This window comes from Phascolarctos cinereus, unplaced genomic scaffold (assembly GCF_003287225.1).
Source record: "Phascolarctos cinereus isolate Bilbo 61053 unplaced genomic scaffold, phaCin_HiC Scaffold_8;HRSCAF=390, whole genome shotgun sequence".
Classification (NCBI taxonomy): domain Eukaryota; kingdom Metazoa; phylum Chordata; class Mammalia; order Diprotodontia; family Phascolarctidae; genus Phascolarctos; species Phascolarctos cinereus.
Window position 1 is genome coordinate 21,645,873 of NW_027556291.1, and position 22,453 is coordinate 21,668,325.

Genomic DNA, 22,453 nt, shown 5'->3' on the forward strand with positions numbered 1-22,453 from the left:
AAACTAGAATGGTGAACTCAAGATCCTAATACAAGGGGGCAATGTGATCTCATAGATGTCTCTAAGACTTGGTGGGAGGAAACCTATGACATTGCACTATACCTCTGAAAGGGTATGCCTCATAGAAAAAGGACAGTATAGGCAGAATCTGGAGAAGATATACTTATACAAGGAAATCCAGAAACCAGAGTTGGGGAATATGATGGGAAAGCATTTGGTGATATTCAGTAGATGGTGATAAACAGAAGAAATTGTCATCAAAGTTTACTACAGGCCATCTGGACAGAAAAAGGAAATAGATCAGAAGCCTGGCAGAGAGTCACGATATAGTGGTGATGAGAGACTTCAATTATCCAGACATATGCTAGCACTCTCTCTCTGGCAAAAGCAGAACACTGAATAATTTCTTAACTAGTTTAAATGATGATTTCATCTTTCAACAAGTAAGGGAAGAAATGAAAAGAAATAGTCTAGATCTGACTCTCACCAGTAAAGAACCAATTATTAGTACAGAAATAAAGGAGAAGTGACCACTCCAGGTTGCACACAGTCTCATATCATAGGCACCAACCTAGGTTTGGGAATAACAGATTTTAAAGGGTTCAGAGAAGTGATAGGTAGGAGCCCATGGACTCTAATTCTCTATGGAGAGTCAGCTGAAGATGTATGAGAAATTCTCAAGAATGAAATTCTGAAGACGAAAAGAGAAATGATTCCAATGAAAAGGAAAACCAGGAGTTGCTGAGTCACTTCAGTGACCTCTGAAAGATAATGAAAAATGTTCTGCAGAATTAGAGAAAAATAAATGTACCGACATTTAAAATAAGGAAGAGAACAGTCTGCAAACTGTAGGCCAAACTTAGACTTGGATTCATCAAGGCCAAATTCTGGCAAAATCCTAGAACCTGTTAGCAAAAGAGTGGTCATTGAACATCAAGAGAGGGGAGCAGTGATCACAAACCACAAAGATGGTTTCCTCAAGAAATGCATTTACATAGCATGTTAAGATCTGCAAAGCACTATACATTTGCTACTTCATATACAACCCTGTGAGGTAGGCACTATCATTATCCACATTTTACAGATGAAGAAACCAAGTTATCTTTAGGCTAAGAAAGGTTAAATGACTTATCCAGGGTCACACAGTTAGTAACTATCTGTGACAGGATTTGAACTCAAGGCCCCTTTACTCCAAGTACAATATTCTTTCCACTGAGCCACCTAGCCACTACTCTAAGAAGTGCCTGGTACATAGTAGGTGCTTAATAAATGTTTATTGGTTAATTGATCGCTAGTAGACTTGTTCTGCATGGTTCTGATAAGTTAGCACTAAGAACAATATGTAGAACCTACAGAGACGCAGATTTAGATTTTCCGTAAAGAAGAACTTCCTAACACTTACACTGGTATAAAAGTGGGAGGAGTTACTTTTCTTTTCTCACTCCTTCTGTGTTCTTGGGCTCAGTAAGCCCTGGAGCCCTCCTGATGCCACAGCTTCCTTGGCTCCCCTTCCCAGCACTGGTGGCACGTTGACTCCTAGCCTCAGATTCCCTGGTTATGGTAAGACAGTTAAAATACTCCTACTACCTCCTTGCTAGGCTCAGAGGTCTCTCCCTGTCCCACCATCACACTGGAATGTTTCCTCCTTTGAGGTTCACCCAATCCATATCTACCAGCCAGTGAAGATTCCTATAACTGATGGCTTACTGACCTCGGGGACACCCCCTTTTTTCTCAATGAGGTCAGTGCCTAGCTCAGTCTTTCTCTCTTCCACAATTCTTACCTTCACACCAGGGAACACATAATGACACTCCTTTTCAAACACCTTCACCTCAGAGTTCCTCAACTTACTCATTTCCCATGACTTCAGCTACACCTGAAAATGGCCATGCATTTGGTCTTGCAATCACCCCCAAATGCACCACTTTCACCTTGGGGCACTATATAATTCCCTCATCTGATCATAATCTGTTGGCATTCTACCTCTCCCTCTCCCTTGCAACCCCTGACTCTCTTCTTCATTTTCACCATAACCATCAATTCTTTCCCAGGCCATCAACCCTCACTGGCTCCACTCTCCTCCCTTCACCATCTCGATCCCTTAGTGAACCAATTCATCTCTCCACTGTCCTCTTCTCTGAAACCCCTTGCCTCCTTAGATCACCAATTTTGCATTACCAAGTCTCAGCCTTGTTTTATTCCTACCTTATTTTACTGCCTTTACTCCTACTCACGGATGCTGAGCGAAGCTGGAAAAAATCATGAAATTCTGCTGACTAGGGCCACTAAAAGTTTATGTTTCATAATCTGAATTGATTCACTTAACTGATATCCCACTTAACCACAGCAGTGTTTCCAAACCTTTCCATATAGATGGCATTTATTAAGCACCTACTAAGTGCCAGGCACTGGGTAAGTGCTTCACAATATTGTCTCATCTGATCCTCCCAACAACCCTGGGAAATAGGTAATATTATTATCCCAATTTTGCAGTTGAAGAAACTGAGGCAAACAGAGGTGCAGTGACTTGTCCAGGGTCACATAGCTAGTAAGTGTCTGAGAACAGATTTGAACTCAGGTCTTCCTGACTCTAGACCCAGAAATCTATCCATTTCACCACCCAACATCCCTCTTCAACCTCCCATTGATCCCCTCCCCCCGCTCACTCTCTCAGCTGGGAAGGTTGGCTCATATTTCACTGAAAACAATCAAGACCATTCTCCGAGAGCTCCCTCTTCTTTAGCCCTCATCTCACATCAAAAGATGTCTTTCCCCATTACGCATCCTTCACTCCCATCTCACATGAAGAGGTGACTCTTTGCCTTGCCACTCAATACGATCTTCTCCAGCAAGTTGTTCCCACTGCCATCCCTATTGTCTAACTAATCTTCAATCTCTTCCTGTCTCTTGGCTGCTTCCCCACTGCCTGCAATCCCAATTCTCAAAAAAAAATTCTCCCATTCTTGATAACTATCATTCTATAGCTCTCCTCCTTTTCATGACTAAACTCCCTGAAAAGTTCATCTATAATCAGTGTCTCCACTTTCTTTCCTCACTCCTTGTGTAGCTCTCTGCAGTTTGGCTTCTGATCTCATCATGAAATTGCTCTCTCAAAAGTTACCAATGATCCGAACTCTTCATTGCCATATCTACTAGCTTTTTCTGCAGCATTTTACACTGTTGATCACTTTCTTCTCTAGGTTTCCAGGACACTACAGTGCCCGGGTTCTCCACCTACCATTCTGACTACTCCTTTTCAGTCTCTTTTACTGGCCATGCCCACTAATAGTGGGTATCCCCAAGACTCTGTCCTGGACCCTCTTCTCTTCTCGTTCTAAGCTATTAAATTCGATGATCTCTCATAAGCCGTCACACATTCAATTATCATCTCTAAGCAGAGTATTCTCGGATCTACTCAACCAGCTCGAACCTATCACTTCACCAACAGTCTCTCATCTCCAACTGCCAATCAGACATCTCAAACTAGATGTTTCATAAACATCTTGAACTCAACATGTCCAAAAGTGAACTCATTATCTTTCCCCAAACCCCCTTCTTCCTTTTTCTTTTTCTGTCATTCAGGCTTACAACCTAGGTGTCACCTTCATCTCCTCATTCTCTTTCACTTTCCTCATCCAATCAATTGCGGGTGCTGTCCACTCTGCCTTTGTACCATTATTCATATATTCCTGTTTCTCTCTTCTGACACTACCACTACCCTGAAGCATGTCCTCATCACCTCATGCCTGGATTATTCCAGGGGGCCTGCTGGTTGATCTCCCTGGCCAAGTCTCTCTCCACTGCAGAGCATCCTACACTCAGCTGCCAAAGGGAGCTCCTGAGAATGTAGATCTGACCATGACCCTCCGTAGCCAATGAACTCTAGTTGTTCCCTGTTACTTTCGGGATCAAATATAAGATTCCCTGTTTGGCTCATAAAGCCCTTCAAACCTAGCCTCTTCTTTCTTACCTTTCCAGTCTCCTTAATATCCTTAACAATTGAATCTGTCATCCAATGACAGCAGCCTCCTGGCTATTCCTGACACATGACGCTCTGTCATTGACTGTGCCCCATGCCTGGAATGTTCTCCCTCCTGATCTCCATCTTGTGGCTTCCTACAGGTCTCAGCTAAGATTCTACCTTCCAGAAGAAGGCTTTCCTGGTCCCCCTTAATGCTGGTACCCTTCCCTCTTTGATTATCTCCCAGTTATCATGTACACTGTCTTCCTCATCAGACTGTGAGCTCCTTGAGAGCAGGGTCTGGTTTTTTTGGGGGGGAGAAGGGGAAGGAGAATCTTTATTTGAATCCTGGCACTGAGCACACAGTAGGTGTCTAATAAATTCCTGTTTATTTGAGTTGACTTGGTGGATTCTTCTTACTGGAGGTCTTTAATTAAAAGCTTTAGAATAAGGCTCCAGCTTACTTTTCTAAGCTTATCATATGTTATTTGCTTTGATACTCTCTATGTACCAGCTCTATGTACCCACTTACTGTTATCATCTCTCATCTCCATATTTTTTCACAGGTTGTATTCCCTTCTCAGCTTTGCCTCTTAGAATTCTTATCTTCTTGCAAAGTTCAACTCAAGTGGTATGTACCTCAGGAAGCAATTCCTGACTCTCTCCCTGCCTCACCTCAGTTTCTAGTGCCCTCCCCCCCGAAATTAATTTGTTCATATTTTGTATTTAATGTCTATTTTCGTGCTGTTTCCAGTCTGCCCTCCCCAATAGAATGTGGGCTCATAGAGGGAAAAAACTGATTGATTTCTATCTCTGTATTCCTTGCACAGTGCCTGGCACATATTAGGCATAGAAATGTTTATTGAATATACAAACGATCATTTGTTGGACCTGCTGAAAAGGGGATCCTGGCTTAATTTGAGGTTGGACTACATAGTCTCTGAATTCCCTTCCAACTTCAAGATTCTGTGATTATGTGAAATGATAAATCCACATTTAAAAGACTTTGTTTATATTTGTAAAGTGCTTGGCAGAGTTCACGGCACACAGTGGGTTCTATATAAATGCTAGCTATTCTACTCTAATCAATACAACGATCCAAGACAATTCCAAAGGACTGATGATGAAAAATGCTATCCACCTCTAGAGAGAGAACTGAGGAACTCTGAGAGCAAATTGAGTATAATTTTTTCATTTTCTTTATCTTTCTTGCTTTTTAGCAACAAAATTAACATGGAAATATGTTTTGCATGATTCCACATGTATAACTGATGTTATATTGCTTGCCTTCTCAATGGGTGGGGGAGGGGCTAGAGGAAGGAAGAGAATTTGGAACTCAAAAGTTTTTAAAGGAATGTTGAAAATTAATAAATATTATTTTAATTAAAAAGCACTTTGTTAAAATAACAAATATTTAAAAATTTAAGCAAATATTTAAACACTTTAAGTTCTCAATTCATAAATGTCTTTTGGGTTCACAGAAAATGCTATTGACTCAGCCACAACATAACACAGGGGGAATCTATCCCTAGGGGTAGAGACAGTCGCCTGGGATCTCATGTCTAGTCTCAATAACTCCCTTCTCATCCTTTGATTCATCGTAAGCTTTAGTAAAGGTGGCAGCCTCTCTCACCTCCTCCTTCTAGAATCCTCTGCTTTGATTTCACAGGGATTCCCAAGCTGATTTATGAGGCCACTCTTGAAACCAATTGCTGCGAGGCAGCAGCTTTAGACAGGCCATGCCTAAGTTCCTTCAAAAAAGCTCCCGTATATTTTGTCCTTGTACACCCTAGCTAAGATCCCCCAGGGCAATAAGGGTGGGGATCACTCCCTTTCTCAGCCATGGCACTATGACAAATTACCATCTATGAATCTGAATGGTGAAAATGCCCTGAGACATAGAGCTCTTACTTTTAAGTGATTTTTAAGTAACTAACAACACAAGAGATGTAAGTAGGCCAATTTTTACTTACCAATATACTCAGTAAATCAACTGCTTCTAAAATTCTTTCTTGGTGATCAGGAATGATCACTCCCAGATCCTCAAGTTCTTGATTTGTTATGCGTAGCAGCTGTTCTCCATTGATGTTTTCACCTTCAAAATTATCAATGTATTGTTGGACACAGTCATCAAGACCTGGGAAAGACATGAAAAGCCAGAGAAGGAAGTCAAAGAAAATAGGGATTACAGCTCCTGGGGAAAAAAAACCCAACACATCCATTTATTTGAAGAAGCAGGAAAACAGCTTGTGCTGCTAATACAAAGCTGCCCTTTTCAGTACTGATGTTGCATTTGCCCTGTATCCTAACAGCCTACCTCAAAGTCAGCATCCTTTGTTCCTGAGTTCAAAAAGACTGGGATAGGAAGAACTCACAAACTTGATTTGTGGATGCCTCCACCAATGATTGAGAAATTAACTAGAGGTGATATAACAATAAGTTTGCTGTCTATCATTAATTGCAGAGGTTTAGGCTGAGCATTAGACAAACATTTAAAAGTATAAAAAAAATAGTGGTAACTAAAAATCTGCCTTCATTGTACATATACCATGGCTAAAGTGTATCAGTCGAGCTGATGGGCACCTTTCACCAGCAAGCCCGAAGGGTAGGCTTGTAGTGTCCTTTCTGTCATAAATATAATGGCTTATTTTACTTAAGGACAGCATATAACCAACATTGAGAAATAAATGTACCAAGTAAATACTATAATGTACCATACTGAGTGTAGAGGGTCCAGACACAAGCAAGCAACTCAAGGAATTCGAATGGGGGTGAAGACAACCCACAGAGGAAAACTAGAAGGGAGGGGAAGTACTTGAGATGTCTGGAGATGGTGAGGAAATGCTGTGGAGGCCTTGCACTGGTCTCGATAAAGCAACAACAACAATAACAAGAAAAGCTCATCTAGCTGAGCCTATGGTGGTTCCAGTTTATGACTGAGTCCAAGTTTCAGGTGAGGATGATGGCCTGGGGAGATGGGTGCTCTGGAGATCAATCAAAGCCAGCGAGGTTTCACCTCAAAAAAGAAACACTGGGGAAGCAACTCATGAAGGACAAGAACTTTGATCAGTTTTCCTTTGGGGTTCCTGATTCCATTCCCTTCCCACTCTCCAGATAAACAGCAACAAAATTCAGACTGAAGCAAAACGGAAGGGTCCTCCCTCTCAACTTGCAGTTTTTTTCTGGTTCATTATCTCACTTGGTAGGGGAGAGAAGTAAGAATTCTGGTTTAAGGGAGCATGTGCCAGACTCCTTGGAGAAACAAAAGCAGACGCGAGATGGTGAACAATGTCAACAGGGTACTTGGACACCTTCTTTGCCTGCTTATGTCAACAAAAATGTGGATCTGCCTGGATAATTTACAGTGCACTTTCTATATTTCACAACAATAACTAGGCATCATTCTACTTTCCACACACAGTAGTTTTTATACACTTCAGATTTTGCTCAGTGACTCCCCTTGAAATGCTGATGCCTTATCTAAAGCCATTTTAACCAGCCTCAACTCTTCATATATGTTTAGAGAATGAGTCATAAAAGAAAGATGCACAAAGTAATTTATTGAAGCTAAATGTCTTGAACATTTCACGCACCCCAGGTTCCAACACTCTCTTTTAAAAACTGCAGCAGGTACTGACGCTAGAATATGATGCATCACCACCCAAACAGCAGGAGTAGGCTAAGGAATTGGGTTGTATAGAAATTTAATAAAAGCATGCAAGGACTGTATAGCATTGAATGCCTCAGCTACAGAGGTACCAAATATCATTCATCTTCATCCTTTAACTTTAGAAGCCCTTTCAGGGAAAAGGGTGTGGGGGAAGTGAGAAAACAGGGAGGAAGAAGAAGGAGAGAAAAGAAGGAAGGAATCTTCCCTCCAAGAATGCCATAGAATGACAGTCTTTGCCTTTACTCTCAGATGCCACTTTTGAACTGTTAACACTCCAATATTGAGCAAGCTGCTTGAAAAACGTATGCCTGGCTAGAAGTCTGAAAGCGCTGTTAATCAGAGCCGGTCATTTCTTTAAAGGAGCGTATGAAGGCTGGGCAGTCTAAATGGGGGTGATGAATCAAGTCCATTGCAAATATCCCCAGAGATGTTCAGCAGGGCTAAGAATTGATTAGAATTCAGTAGTCCATTAATCAGCATGTTCTTATAAAATTAGAGCATCAATTAAAGGCAGAAAACTCATTCTCATGATCTGGCACACAAACTTCCAGCTTTTTATGCCATCTGTATTTTGATAGATTTTCTAGCAGAAAGAGTTGTGATGCTCAAATGACTGCCATATTGCAGTGTGATTGAACATATTAACTATATTCTTAACGTCTGCAGTTTTCCAGCTGATTTCTATAGCATATGAATAGACACATGTTGTCACTCCACTGCCTATCACTCGTTCCATCCAAATTCCCCCTATGGGTTTCTGCTTTTGTGAAACACTGAACCAAAAGTGATCATCTCGCTTTTCAGGCTCTTCTTCAAAGATGTGGGGCAACAGCTTGGATATTTACTGTTATGTCCTCAATTCATATGGGTGAACTTTAAAGCAACACAATACGGTGAAGCTATATTCTTTAAGAATACATACAGAGCAGAGATTTCTTTTAAGAACTCTGCCTTGGGAGGCAGCTAGGTGGCACAGTGGATAGAGCATTGGCCCTGGAGTCAGGAGGACCTGAGTTCAAATTTGGTCTCAGACCAGACACTTGACCTTTACCAGCTGTGTGACCCTGGGCAAGTCACTTAACCCCATTGCCTAGCCAAAAGAAGAAGAAGAAGAAGAAGAAGAAGAAGAAGAAGAAGAAGAAGAGAAGAAGAAGAAGAAGAAGAAGAAGAAGAAGAAGAAGAAGAAGAAGAAGAAGAAGAAGAAGAAGAAGAAGAAGAAGAACTCTGCCATGATGGTAGATTGGAAATGACCAACAAGACTCCAAGGAATCCTGCTATCTAGTAATCCATTTAACATGCATGGCTCCTGTGACTATGCAGCTGAGAGAGGGTGGACCTGGGAAGAGCCAACTAAAGTGTGTGATTGCTCACTCACACAAACCATTTATTTGGGGGGAAGCCACTGGGATATGGAACAGAGAGTGGGAATGTATTGGGCTTCCATTTCCTCATCTGTAAAATGAGGAAGTTGGACTAAATGAACTTGAAGGTCCTTTGCCACAACACATTCTTGGTTTTATGATCCACAAAGTGCCAGATTTAGTGTCCAAAAGAACTGGGTTCAAATCTAACCTCCACATTTACTACCTGTATGGCTATGGACAACGAGGCTTGCCCTGCAGCATCCACCAGAATGGGAAGGGACTGTGTTTCCCACTTCCTTGTATCCCTATCAGCACTTAGTATAATGACATGTACATAGCAGATGCTGAATAAGGAAATTATTTTTTTCTCTGTTACAAGGAATGGCTTACTAGGAGGGGTGGGGAGAGGAGGGTGATGTTCAGAAAAGAAGATAAGGTAAAAATAATTTTTTTAAAAAAAATTAAGAGGACAAGCCAATAGTTCAAAGCATTTCAATTTTTCTGAACTCAAAATGTCAGATAATATTCGAGCAATCAGCCAGGAAGTTAGGTTTATCTATTTGTGTTATACATACCCTATGCATGTATGTATGTAGGTAGGTAGGTAGGTAGGTATGTCTAGGTCTGCAATTGAAAGAGAAAATTCAAAGGCTAAAAGAGAAAACCTCCAAATTAATTTTAAAGGCCCTTTATCAGTTGAATTTCATCAAACAAATGACGGTTAGCATTTGAACTAAGAGTGTGCTTCAGAGTATCTCAGAAAAACCCAAAGTTATGAAACCTTATCAGAGGAGAAAACTGCAAAAGTCCAATCTGGAGATCTTCAAGAACGTGCAGACTTTCATGTGAAGCAACAAACAAACTCTTACTTAGATTGGATGTTACAGAACAAAGGCAAGATGACAGTAAGTAAGTCCAAAGTATTTTTATTTAAAAATATAGTAAACTTTGGAAATTAACTAATCTGAAGAAAAACATATGACAGGACTTATGCCAGCATTTTGTACTAGAATGAAAATGTCTTCTATTCAAATGATAAGGTGCTGTTTGGGGATGACTCTGAATTAGAGAGAAAGCAACTGTCAAGTTTCCCTTTTTAAAGATTACAGCAGAACATAGAACACAAAATAATACATGATCCAAACCACATTATATTTGCCATTGGAACACATTATTTTTCTATAGCAGCAGATTTGTAGTAAATAATAACTATATTCTGAATATACACCAACTGCCAGGGGCCCTAACCTGGTTTGCTTTAAAGTTTCCATAAAATAGTCTACATAGAGACAACTGAGAATTGACTTAAGTACAATATTAAATGTCCCTGGTAAAAACTGAAGAAGATAAGATCCAATGTTACTACAAGTCCAATTTCTATAACTCTGTTAATGCCATAGTAGACAGAACGTTTTTACAAAAAAGAGGGTTGTGAGGCAAGGGATGAGTTTACCAAAGGTGATTATGAACTCTCTAGCTGACATTACATAAAAACCATCTGAAAGGGGTCTAGGAGAGAGTATCACCTCCCTCACCACTATCCCTCAAACATACACCTGAGTTTGCTCTGGTTCTTCTTAAAGAGAAGGGAAATGGGGGCATCTGATTGCTACCTATGTATCTTCAGCATATCATATAACATGAGTAGATTGATTTACTCTCCTCCCCAAGACCTGGCTCCATTTTTAAAAGTCTATCTTATTTTTTAAATGGGTAAAGGGTAGCCCTGTCAAAAAATCAAGGAACGTGTTACTAGTTCTTCCAGCCCTGTATGGCTATGGTTCTAAGTGTTTCTCCACTGATTGGCAAAAGGAAAAAAAATTAGCTCACTTAGCTGTTCCTCTACAATGATTTGCCTGGAAGAGTATCTTGCTATACTAATACATGGTTGTTACTTTGAGAGCATAGAAGCTCCAGCTTCAGTGAGTCAGACCTGGGTCAGTTTGTTGGAATTTTCCACTCTGCCAGGTGTAAGCTTTAAACAAGATTGTCAGGAACATAACTTTAGCCTGTCTGGCAAAAAATTGGTTCAAGAAATGGAGGATGTATATTTCAAAATAAATAGTTGATGCTAGCCAAAGGATTTAAAAACAATATTCATTTGAAAAATGAATCACCAAATAACTTCTCCCCTCACCTAACAAAGGCATAATTTCCTAAGGCTAAGTTCCATTATACATTTCATAAGACCTATGAAAATCTGAACACCTTCATCCACAGCACTGAGACAAATACAGATCTGCAAAAGGCTGTCACCTAGAGATATAGCCATTTAGCAGTGAGCTGGCCAGCTCGGTCATTTCTCACACAGAAACTGAAAAGTGATCACTGCATACTTTGTCTCACACTCAATCCTAGGAAGGCTTCAGTAGCTCCTCTGGCTGCATAGCTATTAAGGGATGAGAGTACTATCTATCCATCTATCTATCTATCTATCTATCTATCTATCTATCTATCTATCTATCTATCTATCTATCTCACACACACACACACACACACACACACACACACAACACACACACATTTGTGAAGGAGAGCCTTACATGAGCATAAGATTTCGAACTGGAAGGAACCTTAGAAATCACATAGGTCAACCCTTTCCTTTTACAAAAGAAGAAACTGAGGCTTAGGGATTAAGTGACTTGCCATAGGTCACACAGGTTAGGGTAATAATAGGACCAGAATTCAAACCCTCACCTCCTTAGTGCTTTTTTCTACTATACCATATCTGAGTCAATCACAAGGACCTCCAGGAGAATGGGCCTATTTTCAGCACCCCCCCTTGTAGGCGCCAGTTCATTCCAGGGGTTCCTGGGAGAGCCACATCAATCTTATCAATTCCTCTGGGGCTCTCCTATAATAGAATCTAAATGAAACTTAGAGATTAGTTTTACAGATAGAGTTCTCAACTTGTAATCTAGATCATTTGGGTGTGAATTCTAGCTCTTACTAGCCTTATGACCTAGTGACTTTGGGCAAGTCATTTAACTTCTCTGAGCCTCAGTATCTGTAAAATGGAGATCCTATTTGCAGTACCTCACAGTTTGTCTGGGACTCAAATGAGATACAAAGTGATACACACACACACGTATATATGTATATATGTAGGTATATATGCATGCATGCATATGTATGTGTTATATATACACACATACTTGTGTTATATGTATGTGTGTGTGTGTGTATACACACATATATATTTTTTCATTATTATTGTTACTACAACTCCTCTTCCCTCCAGGGCAACTCCAGGATTTATCAGGTGAGCAAAACTGTGAAGTAGAAGATGGTCTTCAGAGTTCCCACCTTCCCTTTCTACAGCCCTGTCTGGTCTCTAAGGCCTACCATCCCTACTCACCATGCTATCCTCTGGATGGCCAGAACTCCACTCTACCCTGTCTCCTCTCCTCTCAGTATCCAATATGACCATGCTAGCCACATCCCTGCCACCATTACAACTTCTGCTTCCCCAGTAGCAAATTTCATCTAGTTAACAGGCAGAAAAACCAAAACCCACCAAATTTTGCGTGACTAGTACTCACTGTACCTACTCTCTTCAGTATCTGCATCTCGGCCACAACCAAGAGTGAAGCAGGATAAATCAAAGAAATGGGTACTAACTGGCAGAATGTCAAGTAGTGAAGAAATATTTTGAGGCAGACAATCCTCTCATGGATCCCTTCAAGCCCACTGCCAAGGTACTCTCTTTGCTTTCTCTCTCTCAGTCCTGCTTGAATCCCCAGAAATTATAAAGACCCCCCACAGTTAGGCTGGGAGGTGAGTACCACATCACTACTGGAAAAAAAACACACAAAAAAGGGAATGGTGAATATTTGATCATTTTGCAGACATACTGCCAGCTCTGACATCTTTGTTATCCCTGCCTGCGGTTACTAAAACAAATACTAATTTTATTCTAGTCTCCCAGGCAAAAAGCATACTGCTGAGAGCCTTTCAAACAGCATTTCATGCACTGATTCCTTTGTCAGAAACTAAATTCATTGTAACTGACGAAAGAGTATTTCTTTGCTCCTACTATCTTCTCAAGCTGCTGTTCAATACCAGCTTCTCCAGGTGTATGACTGCTTGTCTCAGGCAGTTAGAACACATGGCTAATTAGGCGAGAGTCAAGATGCTAGCCTGGTGTGGCTCAGCTGGATATGTGACGTTCCACATCCCCAGACTAGCCCTCATAGCCCTAGTCAAAGGGCACAGCTTCTGGCCCTGGAAAGGAGGGGGTCCAGTTGAGAAAGGGCGGGTGGCTCACGAAAAATCTATTGCTATTACTGGAAAAGCAGCTCAAAGCAGCAAGCCCTATTGGGGGAAGGTAGAGGAGGGCAATGGGTATTGGTATTACATAAAGGACAGGATTATAATTGTCTGCCATTGGTCCCACATTGATCATTAGAAACAAATGAATACCAGTGAGGTATGAGGCAGTTCCATTTTTAAAATAAGGTTAAACTGCCTTGAAGGAAGTTTAGCACATATAGTAAATAAAACTCAATATACAAAATATAGCCAGAAAGTGTATTTTCTGAATTTTTTTTCAAACACAGAGTTAATAGGTTAATAAAACAGGGAGACCACCAAAGTTGGCTTCCTATCTAAAAGGCACCCAAATTACCTTGATCTTTTGAGGTTTCCTTATTGGATCGAAATTTTGCAAACACAGAGCTTCTCCCATTTCAAAATCTCTACTGTAAACTAGCAAGGCCTTCCATATACAATCATGTGCATCCCTTGGAACCTCCCTTATCTTTCTTCTCTTAAAATGAGGTCATTCCAGAATGGCCATATAGGAGATATTTTTCCAAAAAAATCCTTGGCCCATGTGACTGAGGCCAAATCAACGCTAGACCAAAGAATTCAGTCTAATTCCCAAGGGAACACTGGGAAAAACCACCTATAACATGGTTGGTATCTGAGAACCAGCCACTAGGAGAGCACAGTCAATTGGAGACAATGTCTTTTTCTTCCCTGTACAATTCCCATGATTGAATGGATGCCACTTAGTATTTGTCCTTAATAATTCATCTATTCTACTATCTCAGCACAAATAATTTGGAAAGAAATCCACCTCTCCACCTAAAAAGAAATCATGGCCTATTCTCTGCAACTGCGATTATAGCCTCAAGTTGGAGCCAACAAAAAGAAAAATAGCTAAAATAATTTGAGAGAAGATGGTCTTTTCTAAGGCAATTGTGTGTCAACCACAGTAAATAAGCTGGCCAAGGGAAAACTCAAACCTCCCACTTGTCACATTTGTGGAAGTGTTTATGATTCAGGAAGCTAGTATAGGGGTGTGCTAGAGAAAGCTTGAATCAGCTTGCTAGAGCCGATTGTTAAATTTTAAGTGGCAAAAGCCACAAATCAGGGCTTGATTTATTGTCATTTTGATTGTCTAGATTTAACAAAGTAATAGCGAAAATGTTTGTAATGTAAATTAAACATAAGAGTGTTATGGGTACATTTTCCCCTCAGAGAGCCAGTTAAACATTTACCAGCATACCACTTTGGAAAGAAGAACCTGTCCTCAATTATTGCCACAGAGATGCTTAGCTTAATTTTACCTAGCCAGCAGGTCCTCATACATTCTTTTCTTCCTAAAAAACTAAATAGCCTACTAAAGACTACAAGGTTAATAAAGGTATACTCGTGAGCTTCTCAAAAACAGTGATATGCAAAATTCAACAAACTCTTGTGGCATTTAAAGTTTCATTCTTTAAGGTTTAATCTCAAACTGAGCTTTGCACTGTCCCACAGGGGCTGGAACTAAGTGGAAAAGACGTGTTTAGGGGCAGCTAGGCGGCACAGTGGATAGAGCACCAGCCCTAGATTCAGGAGGACCTGAGTTCAAATCCGGCCTCAGACACATAACACTTACTAGCTGTATGACCCTGGACAAGTCACTTAACCACATTGCCTAGCAAAAAAAAAAAGATGAAGAAGAAGAAGAAGAAGAAGAAGAAAAAGAAAAGAAAAGAAAAGACCTGTTTAAGCCTTAGATGTAAAGCAACATCCAACTCACTTCATCATTTTAAAGCTTTAATTTACAAAGTGTGTATGTGGTTTTATTTTTAAATGCACATGATTGCCCCAAAGGCATTTGTGAATTAGGAGGTAGAAGGTATACAGCACTTCTAGAAGATGATATAAATGGGGTAGACAGTGAACTTCAACAGGGCAAAGAGTATTTTTCTTTTGGTTTTTGTATACCCTTTGCCTATCACATAGAGCTTGGCACATGGCAGGAGCTTAATAAAACCTTAGCTGAATTGAAATAAATTGAATCCCCAGAAACCACAGACTCTATGGCAAAACTCTATCACATAAAGTCAGCAAGGAAATACACTTTAATTCAATTCAGCCAACGTTTATTAAATACCTAATATTTTTACATCACTGTGCTAGGGGATTTTGAGTCAGACGGGGGCTGCCTTCAAGAAGCTTATATTCTACTGGAGAGCATAACACATACAGACAGAGCTAAGAACAATACAAGGCAGAGGACAAAGGAGAGATGGGGTGAAAGCCTTCTAAGAAAATCTGAGGAGGAAGAAAATGCTTTCAGAAGGGTGGTGAGCAGGACAGAGAAGGTTTCAAAAATCACTTCACGAAGCCAAATGAGCTAACTTTGAGCAAGTCACTTCAATACATAAGGAAGGAATGGGATTCAATAACCCTTAAACTCTCTACCAATTCTTGGTCTATGAAAATAATCAACAGTAATAGGATGGCCTTCCATGGGTGGCAGAAAGGGATCCTGGGTATTCCCCTCTCTTAATACCTGCCTCTTCCCTGTGTTTTTTCAGTGAGCTCCCACTGAGGGTTTAGATGACAGTTATTCTAGACGACTGGTGAGCAAGCAGGTAAGAAAGATAAAAAAGTCAATGGGCTGTGAAATTCATTCTTAATATCCCTGCAGTGGCCTGGCACACTCCTATCATTGAGATTTCTGGAACTATATCTTCTTTGTTTAATAGAGGAATAAGTTGAAAATGTTTCCCAAAAAATAGCATTTCAATTTTTCTAACATAAAGTTTGTACTGCCTAAGCAGTGGTATTGTTAGTTTTCATAAATAGCTTCCATTTTTGTAATTACATGTCCATTTATGATTATATCTGCTATTTATTGTTATACTCGTTAAATGGGGGGTTTAATGGAGAAAATATAGCATAATATTACCATTGAACTGTCTTGCTGCTTTGTTCCATTATATTTATTTAATGTGTATGCAAAAGCGTATGTTGTGCTTACCGAACAGCTAGGATATACATAATGTGAGAATGGGTCTTACAACAGTAGCAGAATAAATATATTTGCTTTCTCTGGGGATCTTCTATAGAAAAAAAATGTAAGTTGGGGAGATCTTAGAATACAGTTGTAGCTATAATAGAAATCTGGAAAGCATAAATTAAACAAGTAATTTAGCAATAGCTAGTTGATTGCCAGAAAGAAATATATTTTAAATGTCCATACAGAGAAATTCTATGTATGAAACACAATAAGCTCCTAGGGTTTAAACTGTCCCCCAGTTGATGATAAGCCAGGATCTTTGGGGAAAATACATTATTCAGGTTAAGGCTATACAAGGCAACTCTTTAGAGAATTAGGTATTTATGCTACCCAAAAAAACCTATTTAATTCCCTGATGGCATGAAAAAAATCTGAGCAATTTCAAAATGTTCCAAAGTTGAGATGAGAGAGAAGCAGGATCCCTGAAGAAGTTTTACTCAGTGAGATCAAACATATCTCTTGAAAAGCAGCTACAAATAGGTTTTGGCATCCTAGCCTACCTCACAAAATAAACATTATAGATTAGAAATCATTGATTAGTAGTATAGTGTTGTTTAAATTAATGATAAAAAATGACAAAAGTAAGAAAAACACATAATTATTGAAAGATGCTAAAAATAGTTTACAAAACTCAGCACTCATTTCTGTTTAAAAAAATAACTAAACTAAAATCATAGGCATTATTTTAGATGATCAAAAATCACAAACTGAAACCAAGAACCAGAATTGTGAGCAAGGAAAAAACACTGAAAGTTTGTTTAGTATAAATAGGAGTAAAGCAACAATACTCTTTCCCTGTCATGTGACATAGTTGTAGCTATGCTAGCTGTAGTAATAAGATTAGCAAGCAAAATAAAGGTATAAACTCCAATAAGGAAGAACCAAAACTATCCCTATTTATACATGACGTGATGAGGTACTTAGAAAACGCTAGGAAATCAATGAAGAAACTAACAGAGACAATTAATAGCTATAGTGATGTAGCAGGATATAAAATAAACTCACAAAATCATCAGTATTTCCACAGAGTACTGAGAAAAACCAGAATGAGATAAGAGGAATTATATTGAGAATAACAACAAAATGCATAAAATATCTGGGAGACACATGATTTATAAAAACACATATAAATACAATTACAAGTAGACATAAAAGGAGATTTAAATAAAATATATTCACTGTTCATGGTTGGGCCACTCCAATATGATAAAGATGAAAATACCACCTATGTTAACGTAAATGTTTAGTACCATGACAGGCAGGATGACATAAAGACTCCGAGTAAGTTATTTAACCTCTCAGTGCTCTAGGCAACTGTAAGATGACACTGTAGTAGGTACTGACCTGCATTTGTAGGGGTAGTTTCATCCTTTGAGAGTTCCCCATACCAATGAAATTACAGGACAAATAACTAGTCTATTTAGTACTACACCAATCAGATTACTGAAGGGATTCTTTTTAGAACTAGACAAAATGACAACAAAAGCATTTGAAGAACACAAGGTCTATAATCTCAAGGAAAATAATGAGTAAGAATGAAGCTGGGCATGGTAGCTAAGCTGATTGAGTGTTTGCACTAACTCTGAGACCAATACAGTGAGCCCTTGGGAGTGGGATGGTAGGGGGGATATGCGCATGAGGCTACCTAAAGAGTGGCAGAAATAGAGCAGGTCAAAGCCCTTGTGCCAATCAGTAATGGGACTGGTCCTGTGAGCAGTCACTGTCCTTCTAGCCTGAATGACTTGGAGGGACCCAGTAAGGAATATGGTAGTGGAAGCACTAGATGACAATTTTGTTCAAATATTGAAATTCAGTGGGACAAATATATCGACTCTATCTCAATAAACTCCATCGGCTCCTTATTGGGTAGCTAGGTGGTACAGTGGATAGAGTGCTGGGCCTGGAACTTAGGAAGACCTGAGTTCAAATCGAGCCTCAGATACATCCTAGCTATGTGAAGTCACTTCACCCTGTTTGCCTAGTTTCTCATCTGAAAATGGGCTGGAGAAGGAAATGTCAAACCACTTCTGGATCTTTGCCAAGAAAATTCCAAATGGAATCATGGAGAGTCGGACACAACTGAAAAACAAACGAACAAACAAAAACAACTGGCTCCTTATTACTATTGGGTTCCAACAAAAAGCCCTATCAATGGCATTTCAATGTCTTCATAATCTGGGCCCTTCCTCTTTCGCCACTCTTCTTATACTTTACTCCTCTCTGTGCACTTCAGGATCCAGCCACACTACTATTCCTTACCAAACAGAGGACTTTTTTTATGCTGGCTCTCCCTCCTTCTCTGCTTTCCTGACTCACATCTGCCTCTTAGTTTCCTTGCCTTCTTTTTAAGACTAGGCCCACATCCTAACTTCTGCAGGAGTGCCTCTCCTGGTTCCCCCTGCTGCTAGGCCTTCCTTCCTCTCTGAGATTTCTTTCTGTATCTTGTATGTACCTAGCTATTTACATATTGTCTCCCCCATCAGAATATGAGCTCCTTGAGGCAAGAGATTGTTTTTGTTTTTCATTTGTATCACCAGCATTTAGCATAATAAGCACTTACTGAATGAGAAAGGCCAGTCTTTAGCTTTGAATTGGTCAAATCACTCTGGAAAGAAATTTGGAACCATATCCAAAAAGTCACTGAACTGTGTATATTCCTGTGCATACCCAGTGACACCACTACTAGGCATATACCCCAAAGAGACCAAAGAGAGAGGGAAAGGGCCTATATGTACAAAATGCCTATGGTAGCATTTTCTGTTGTAGCAGAGAATTGGAAACAAAATGGTGGCCTATCATTTGGGGAGTAAATGAACAAATTATGGCATGTAAAGGTAAAAGGCTATTACTGAGCCATAAAAAATGAAAGGATTTCAGAGAACCTTGGGAAGACTTGTTTGAACTGATATAGAGTGAAGTGAGCAGAACAAGGAAAACAATTTATACAAGACTATTTAACATTATTTAAAAACTATTTAACGCTACTTTAAAAAAACTACTATGAAAGACTTAAATTCTTATCAATATAATGATCAACTATGATTTCAGAGGACCAGTGCTGAAACATAATACTAACTTCCTGAGAGAGACATGATACACTGCATGTGCAGAACGGATCAGAATTTTTGGCCGTGACCAATGTGTGAATTTGTTTTGCTTGACTGTGCTTATTTGTTATACTGGAGATTTTTTTTTTAATTTGGGAAGAGGTTTAAGGAGAAAGGGGTCGTTGATAATGGTGCCAAAAAATAGAAAAGATAGAAAAGAAGGTCATTGAATCATTCTTTAAAAATACACAGAAGACAAAAGAATGACTTTCAGAAAGAGATACAGATAATCAAGACAGCTTTGAAACTAACATGTTAAATTTACTGTATGCTTCTTAAAAAACCAATAGAGACGTACAGTTTCACACATAATCCTCTTTCGTTATTCTTTCTGTATGAGTACGTCCATGTTCGTTGGTGCTTGCCATAGTTCAGAATAACAAATATATATGTGTATGTGCATATATAATACACACATACACACACGCACACACACATATATAGCCAGCCCATCTATTGAGAGACTGATAGAATATACAGCATCCAGTTCCAGAGTGATTTAACTGACAAATGTTAGTTCTCTCTCTTTTCCTATAGAAAAAACTGAGAAGTCAGAACCTCCATCCCCTGGGAGCCTTTACAACATCCATTAAAGATCAGGGGCTTGTACAGCTTCTTCACACGTATCTCACTTTTTTTTTCCAGCAACACAACAACAACAAAAAAACCTTAAGGAACTTGGAAAAACACTGTCGGCCTGAATCTATCAATTGTTCACAGTATGAGGGTGAATTAGAGTAGTTACTTACGTCAGTCTGCAGGGTGTTATTCGGGGCACTTGAGCAGCACTTTGTATTTGAAACCAAGCGAGTTTTTGTCGACTAGAGCTTGCAATATGAAAGTGCCACTATAGACATTAGCTCTGTAATTAGCCACTTACGCTACTGATTTCTCCCTTTGCCATCTGTCACTATGGAATATAGGCACTTTGCAAGAAAATTGTAGGGTATGTTTGTCTGAAGTGGGTCATGGAGCATTGAAAAACCCATCAGGATGCTCTCGATACTGTCTGACCAATCCACAAAGTAACAGGACATGAAATGCTCCATTATCCCAGTTTCGATGACATAGTAGGCAAGTTCATCTCAAGAGTTCCATCAGTAGGATGTGCAGAAGCGCATATGGACTAGACTCCATAAAATTCTCATGATTCATTATACCTAATAATTTAGATAATTTAAACTCCCCCGTACCTTGTAGAATCTGTATCAGAGTGTGCATGGGGAGGGGGGAACAAAACCAAACCTCTCCCCATAAGTCATTCCTAATGCAGATTTCTGTCTGTCTAGCCTCTCAACAGCTTTGCTTTAGTGCCAGCTCCAACCCACAGGATTAATGTAAAATAACAAATGCCACAATCCCATTTTATCCAACAATCTTGCCCCTCTCTCTGACCATGTTACCAAGGAGCAAATATGACAATTGGACTTTTGCCTGCCTTTATTTTTCCTGGCTATCCCTAATGCCTAAAATACTCTACCTCTTCTCTTCCACCTCTTCACTTCCCTGGCTTCCATTAATATGCAGCTCAACAGCCACCTTTTGCAGGGGACTTTTCTCTGCATCCCCAGCAGCTAGTGCTTCCCCTGGAGATTACCTCCCATCTACTGTGCAAATATCTTGCATGTGAGGAAACTGAGGGAATTGAGGGGATTAGAACAGCAAGTGGTAGAAGGAATTGAGTGAATCACATGACTCCATCTTGTGACTCAATTCTGGAGCTAACTCAGTTCCTTTTCTAATTCAATTGTGGATCCAGTGCAATTCCTGTCACATGAGAAAACTTCATTTAATGGTGAGAATTGGGAGAAAACTCTATTGCACCCTTGAGCCTAGCCCTTCGTGACTGGGAAACTAGACCGCTTCTTCCTGGGGCTTAGAGACCCTTAACCAAGGATGTAGGTTATGCTGACTAGAAACCCTGTCAGATCCCTAGACTGATGCAAGGAGTTTTCACACAATTGTTCATCTCACGCAACCCACATGTCTTATCTGAAAACTGGCCCCATGCTGATCAATCAGTGATTGTTTCCATGTTCCTTTGATTATTTACAGACATTTGAGGGGAGTGGGACACTAGGTTTCCTGAATTCAGGGAACTACAACTGTTCGCTTTCCCCCTTCCAACTTGGAGAGTCCCTAATCTTTCATCCAATTAGAAATTAGATTACCTAATGTTGTGTTATTTCCTTTTAATTAATTGGCCTGATTTGATTAACTTTTTTTGATGTATAAAAATCTGTCTCACCCTATATTCAGGGTCCAGGCCTAAGTTAAGGATGGCTGGTCCCATTTTGTTAGGCAACTGGCACGCATTGCTTAACAGACTGAAATGCTCAGAAGCTCCAACCTTTTTTTACCTTGGTTATTTCATCTTTAACCCAAAACATGAACACCTAGTCGTACAGTCTCCCCCATTAGAATGTAAGCACCTTAAGGGCAAGAATTGTCTCATTTTGTTTGTATGCCAAATGCCTAGCATAGTGTCTGGCATACAGTAAGTACTTCATAAATGCTTGTTGACTGCCTAACTAAAGAATCTAGCTCATAAGTAGAGATATAGAGATAGATACAGGCACCTTTACCCTAGCAGCCCCTCAGAATGGGGCCCCTCTCTCCTACAATTGACAAAAGGCATTCTGTTCTCATTGCTCCTGTAGACACCATTCTGTACTCCAGCCCAAAATGATCTGCACATTATCCTCTGAAAACACATTACCCTTTCCCACCTCTCATCTCTTGGCATACGCCGAGTTCTCTTTTCCACCACATAATGCACTCCTCCCATGCTTTCATCCTTTAACAAGGAGCTCATTTCCCACCTCCTTCAAAAACATTTTAGCACTCAATTCCAAAGGGATTTCAACCTCCTCTACAGTATAGTTCCTCATGCGTGGTAGGTACTTAATGTGTGTTGAATTTGTTGACTTGTCTATAGCATTCATGTATCAGATACTGTTTTATATTATTAATCAATAATTAATTCTGTTTTCATCAAGGTTTGTCTTCTCTCCTACACTACATTGTAAAGTTCTTATACTTTCTTTATAT

The 22,453-nt window shown here is 39.8% G+C and overlaps 1 protein-coding gene across 1 annotated transcript in view; it reads right to left on the reverse strand.

Annotated features, from left to right (window-relative positions):
* The window catches only part of LOC110193009 (connector enhancer of kinase suppressor of ras 2-like), a 556,515-nt gene that overhangs the window by 391,737 nt on the left and 142,325 nt on the right, over window positions 1-22,453 (reverse strand). The window contains exon 2 of the mRNA XM_078147936.1: window positions 5,935-6,098. Coding sequence (XP_078004062.1) covers window positions 5,935-6,098 — 164 coding nt within the window. The remainder of the gene's footprint in view (window positions 1-5,934; window positions 6,099-22,453) is intronic.